The sequence below is a fragment of the Myotis myotis genome, unplaced genomic scaffold, assembly GCF_014108235.1.
Source record: "Myotis myotis isolate mMyoMyo1 unplaced genomic scaffold, mMyoMyo1.p scaffold_m19_p_1, whole genome shotgun sequence".
In the NCBI taxonomy this organism is placed as follows: domain Eukaryota; kingdom Metazoa; phylum Chordata; class Mammalia; order Chiroptera; family Vespertilionidae; genus Myotis; species Myotis myotis.
In genome coordinates, this window is record NW_023416313.1 from 165733495 (window position 1) to 165739846 (window position 6352).

At 42.3% G+C, this 6352-nt stretch overlaps 1 protein-coding gene across 4 annotated transcripts in view; it reads left to right on the forward strand.

Moving 5' to 3' along the window:
* Positions 1 to 1718, forward strand: part of SLC12A1 (solute carrier family 12 member 1) — an 85472-nt gene extending 83754 nt beyond the window's left edge. For all 4 annotated transcript variants that reach the window (XM_036300662.1, XM_036300682.1, XM_036300657.1 and 1 more), the window contains one exon: positions 373 to 1718. In XM_036300662.1, the coding sequence (XP_036156555.1) occupies positions 373 to 508 (136 nt within the window). In that variant the 3' untranslated portion in view covers positions 509 to 1718. The remainder of the gene's footprint in view (positions 1 to 372) is intronic.
* The last annotated feature ends 4634 nt before the right edge of the window (positions 1719 to 6352 follow it).

Genomic DNA, 6352 nt, shown 5'->3' on the forward strand with positions numbered 1-6352 from the left:
GTGGTTTAATAGCTGGTTTCTAAGGTTTCTCCCAAATATAAGAGCTTTAAACTACTGAGAAAAATTATTTCTGCCAAAAAAGGGGGCGATGTATTGGTTGATTATGTTTTCTATTTAAAGCGGAGTGAAATTTTATAGTTGTGTTTTGTCTCTACAATGCCTAAGTCTACTGTTCTGCTTTATAGCTATTTGTATTATCTGAGAAATACATTGGTGTAATATCTATATTCAAAATAATTTCAGTGCCTTCATGTTGGGGAGGAGAGGTATAAAAGTTTCAGGACACTGCTTATTAAATAGCTCAGACAACTAGGATGCTACTGTCTGTAGTAATTGTCACCTTTGTTTTCTGTTTTTCTTCCATGCTGTCAGGAGCCTTCCGGTGGCCAGAAAAGGATCTATATCAGATTGGCTGTACATGGCTTGGTTGGAAATCCTCACAAAGAACCTCCCTCCTGTCTTACTAGTCAGAGGAAACCACAAAAATGTCCTGACATTTTACTCCTAAAACATGAAAAATTAGAACACATTTTTACTTAATGCCTGGATAATTAAAAACCAGTCCAGTACTTGATAGTGTAAATCTGATCTGTAGTTATGCAAACCTCCGAAGACTATACCACAGGATTCTACATAAACTTTGTCACTATTTTTTTGTTGTTGTTAGTTAATTGGAACTATTTTCTATCAGCTTAAGGGCAGTGTCAGAGCTAATGGTACACCTTTAAAAAAAATGAAAAAATGAAAAATAAAAAAATGAAAAATCTTTTTCATTGCTGATGATAAACAAGAAAATTAAGCAAATCCATGCTGGCTTATGCTCATGAAAACCAGCAACCTGACTGTCAGCTTCTCCAGGCAGACCTAATCTTTTGTTTGCTTCCAGGCCCCCATAGAGCCTTCAGCCAGCCCCACAGCAGGTTCTCATTAAATGCTTATTGACAGGCTAGTAGAGTAACAGGGGTGGTTATCAAAGGAAAAGACCGACGGGGCAGGAAACGTGATTATGCTTGCCCTTCTGAGAGGCTTATACCTACAAAGAAGATTTGAAAATCAATACCTGAAAACTTTAAGAAGTACTTGAGTCTACAAAATGTTGAAAGCAGTTACCTAAATAAGGTTATTTAATGTAACACAGATTATATACTTAGAATGATCTGAGCGATCCTTGATAACATATGGCTTCAATTTGCTGCTGACTGAAATGTATATTAGCTGGATTAGAAGGCAGCACATATTCTAATTAAATGAAATATACTCCATTCTTAATATAGAAACTTTAATTTTTCTTCCTATTAAATATTTTCAAATTTCCACCATAGTATTACTTTGCATATTTTTCTAATTAAGTGGCTAGCACAGATGAAATCTTCATAGATGTCTAGCAATTGAAAACCAGTCACCACAAATTTTCAGACATTATAAAGAAATATATCCTGAATCATTTACTTAGTTACTTTATATAGTGATTGGGTTTAAAAGAGCAATTAAAATGTGAAGTGGAGAAGCTTGCAAAATTTGAAATTCATAAGTACTGATTTTTTTTCCATTTCCCATTTTTTCCATTCCTATAATACATAATCACATTGAAAAAACAATGAAATTTTATTTTCTGATGCATGCCTTGATTTTTTCCTGACATGTTTTGACTTCTTATTCTGATAAAATGTAAGGGAAATAATGAACCTGAAATAAAATTCGTTTGCTTTGGCCTTGGTCATGTGTTTATTTCTCAGTCACTAAGATCACAGCGCAATGGTGTAGCAGATGTGGGCCTGAAAATTTCTATCATGTGCCTCATCTGAAGGCTGTCTAAACCTGGGATTTGAGATTAGGACTTCCAGCCTCCGCCGAGAAATATGACCAGGGGGACAAGAGTCAGAGAAGCTTCGGCAGCAGGCTATCCCCATTCCTAGTGTGGGAGCATTGACTTAGCCCTGGATTAGACCCTCTCTTTTGAGCCCTTGCACCCGAAACCCAAATGACTAGCCGTGACCACGGGCAGGTGCGCCCAGCTTCTCCTGGGCCTGACATTCTCTGAAATGCTTTGGAGGGTCTCTGGGAAAGGTGAGAAGTATTGACTTCTGTAACCGCAGCGTCTGGCTCTTGTTTCTTTGAGAGGCTGTTTCAGTTTGGGTTCCCTGGGAAACAGACTCTGAGAGAGAGTTTACTGTGGAGCAAGTTTACTAAGGAGTGCCCTTGGGATCCACACCCACAGAAGGGAGGGGGAGGAAGCAGGAAGGGTAGAGGAAAAGGGGAGCTGTGATGCAGACCCAAGGGCAGACTCAGCTGACCCACCGGATGCTCTAGAGACAGAAGATCCCTTCAAAGCAGTCCCAAGCAGGGCTGAGAGGGCCAGGCCTTTATCCCCCTCACTGCGCAGTCATTGGATGTGGCCTGCCAGGCTGGGTGTGAACTTGGGTGAGGCAGCTCTCTGCAGCTGCGGGATCCCTGGGGGCCTGAGAGCAGAAGTCTCCCAGCTGCTTGGGCACTGAGTCCTTCATTAAACAAGGTCTGGGTGGGACATCAGCATGCCAACCAAAGGGGCCATATAAAGTAGTGGTTAACAACCACACACACACACACACACACACACACACAACTTCAGAATGGCCTCACCACTTATTAGTGGTTTTACCTTAAACTAGTTATTTATTTCTGGGGGCTACTGGCAAGAGAGTGACTAAAGTCCCTTGTTAACAAAGGAGAAATCATGGACTGAGAGAAAGGGGTAGGTGGCAGTAAGGGACTGATGGTTTTAAGATGAAGAGCAGCTGTGTTGGGAATAGGTTAGAGGGGCAACATTTTGAAAGAATGGGGCTGTGGCCAGGTGCCAGCATCTTTTGTAGCCCTCAGGGTCCTGCCCTTGTCCTTTGCTTCACCCCAACTCTGTTAACCCAGCCAGCCCTCATCTTTCTGTCCACACTCATCTTTCTAAGCAGGAGAAAGTTGCCCAAGGATGTGCATTGATGTCCAACTTTCTCTGTCCTCTCATCATGCTTACATTTCTCATCAGCTTCCCCCACAATGACTTTTCAAAATCTTCACCATCCTTACAACCTATCCACGTACACAGAGACATAAAATTTTCCTACACTAATAGGACCATACGGGAAGCATTGTCTTACAAGTTCTTCTAATACTCAATACTAGGAATCTTTTAATGGAAGCTTTAAAAAAAATTGTAGACTCTTGGAGACCTCCATAGGCCTGGTAAGTTAGAATCTCTGGGAGAGGGACTGAGATCTCCAAGATTTTGAAACTCTTGCTCCAAGCAGTCTCTCCCATTCCAGGGGCTTGACTGCCACCACATGCTGATATCTCCCAAATTTCTATGTCTAACCCAGATCTGCCCTAAGTCTCATGTAAAAATATTTAATCACTGATTTTTATTGTGTTTCTCGTTGTAAGTCCTGCAGATATCCTAAATGCAGGATGACCAGACTTCTGTTAAAAAAACAAAACAAAACAAACACCAAAACATTAAAAACTCAAACTACACACTGGAACAAAGGCATCTAATTCTCTTTCTCTGTTGTCTATCAGATCCCCCCTGAAATGACCAAAGAAACATAAAAGTAGGAAAAATCAATGTCACAGTAGGATATAAACAAGGATGCCATCCATATGGTAATATTTTAAAAAACTGTTTACTTGGGAAAGAATGAAGGAAGCTATAAAGGTCAGCTTGCAATCAATGCTCCTGAGAAAAAACAACATGTCATGGAAATATCATTGCAGGAGACCCTGGGAGAATTCCACTAACTCCTCCCCGCAGCTGGCAGCTGGAGGTGAGCCAAGGGAGGATAGTGCACCACTGAGTGGGATCTGAGCGGGATCCCTTTTGCTGGATGCCCAGACCATTCAGAAATGGCTACAGGGATGCCCTAGCCGGCTTGGCTCACTGGATAGAGCGCTGGCCTGGGGACTGAAGAGTCCCAGGTTCGATTCTGATCAAGGGCATGTACCTTGGTTGCAGGCACATCCCCAGTAGGGGGTGTGCAGGAGGCAGCTGATCGATGCTTCTTTCTCATGGATGTTTCTAACTCTCTACCCCTCTCCCTTCTCTGTAAAAAAAATCAATAAAATATATTTCTTAAAAAAGAAATGGCTACAGGGAGAGACCAAACCACGTGCTTGGTGGGCACTTAATGCAGACATGGCTGTGGAGTGAGACTTCTCATGGATGTCCTTGATAGGCACCAGACAGATATCTGCCTGCCATGGAGGCTGAGCCAGAGAGTCAGCCCTCAGTGCACAACTTCTCCTAACACAAAGAGAACTTGCAGGAATGGACAATCCAGTCCCTGGGTCTCACTGCTCTCAGGCTGCTGGCTTACCAACTGGCACTGCAAGTTGATATTAACCAGACCTCTCCCTAAAACCAATACCAGGTAGTGTAGTGGAGGTCTCGGTGCCAATCACAGAAGACCAGCCACATCTGCTTATTGTCGGTAGGTGCACAAGTCTTAGCACATGCATGGTCCCTGCTGGTGGATGTCACCACATGGGTCACCTACAGCCAGTTCACTAGATATTTCTAATGTTTTCCTGGGCAGAGAGTTAGGGCCCACGCTGACATAGGGATCCGTCTGGATTCCACATGGGGAGCAGAGGAGAAATTCCTCTTTGGATGAGACTCACTTTGGTGCTAAGATGACCCAGTTGCTGATAGGTCATGGCGTCCCTGTCAGTTGCAGGAAGACCCAGGAGGTCAAACCGCCTGCTCCAGGTCCCACATCTGACCCAGAGACCTGTAGGTCAATCTGACCTCTTTTAGAAATTCTGACATTGGGCACAATTTCAGTCTCCCCTTCCTTGTGCAGAAAAAGTGCTTTCAAATAGAAACTAAAAGATTTCATCTCATCTGTGACACCTTTCTAAACATCATTATTTTAAATCCCACTAAGGAAGAAAAATATCTGCCATTTAAACTAGGACAAAATATTCTATCACTTAGCATTTTTGCCGTACTGAGATACCGTTTAAGGATTATGTAGGTATAGAATTTTAAATCGTATACCATACTTGTACACATAAAAAAGGGAAAGAGAAGAAAAATAAATTTTATTCCACTTCTGAGTCCTGCTCTTCTATTGACCACTCAGAATGAGTGTCTTCATTCCCCAACACGACAGGCCTTCAGTGCCACCAGGAATTCCAGGATGCAGTGTCACTTATAAAGGGAAACCAATAGACACTATTTGATTATTGGCATTAATAATTTGGATAATTATTGACTTTGAAAAATAGCTTAAATGTGTCTTCTAATGGAATTTAAAAATTATGTGTAAATTCCAATACATAAAGAGCATACAAATAAGAAAAAAAATCTAAAAGAAAAAAGTCAGCAGAATGGCTATTATCAATAAATCAACAAACAACAAATGCTGGTGAGGATATAGAGAAAAGGGTACCTTTGTACACTGCTGGTAGGAATGCAGACTGGTACAACCACCATGAAAAACAGTGTGGAATTTCCTCAAAAAATTAAATATGGATCTCCCACTTGACCCAGTGGTACTTCTAGGAATATATCTTAAGAATCCTGAAACACCAATCAGAAAGAATATTCTGATATTTCCATGTTCATAGCAGTGTTATTTACAACTAGAGGCCCAGTGCATGGATTCGTGCACAGGTGGGGTCCCTCGGCCTGGCCTGCAAGGATTGGGCCAAAACTGGCTCTCTGACATCCCCTGAGGGGTCCCAGATTGTGAGAGGGTGGTTCTTAGGTGACAAACCCCAGAATCGGGCTCCCTCCTCTCTGGTTCCAGGTGCATCACCCGAGAACCGCAGCTGCCAAGTTACCACAGCTCAGCAGCTCCTGCATTGAATGTCTGCCCCCTAGTGGTCATTGCGCATCATAGCTACTGGCCAGTTGGCAGGTCAGCTGGTCACTTAGGCTTTTATATATATAGATAGCTAAGACCTGGAAACAGCCCAAGGGCACATCAGTAGATGAATGGATAAAAAAGCTATGAGACATTAACACAATGAAATACTATGCAGCTATAAAAAAGAAGGATCTCTTACCATTTGAGACAGTACAAAGGGACCTAGAGAGTATTATGCTGAGTGAAATAAGCCAGACAAAGACAAGTATCTCATGATCTCACTTATATGTGGAAGTTAATGAACAAAACCAACTGATGAACAAAATAGAACCAGAGACATTGAATCATGCAATAGACTGATGTATTTCAGAGGGAAGGAGGAAGAAGGGTGGTTCAGGAAGAGATTAACCAAAGAACTTATATGCATACTAGAGGCCCTCAGCCTGGCCTGCGGGATCGGGGCAAAACCAGATCTCTGACATCCCCCAAGGGGTCCCAGATTGTGAGAGGGCAGA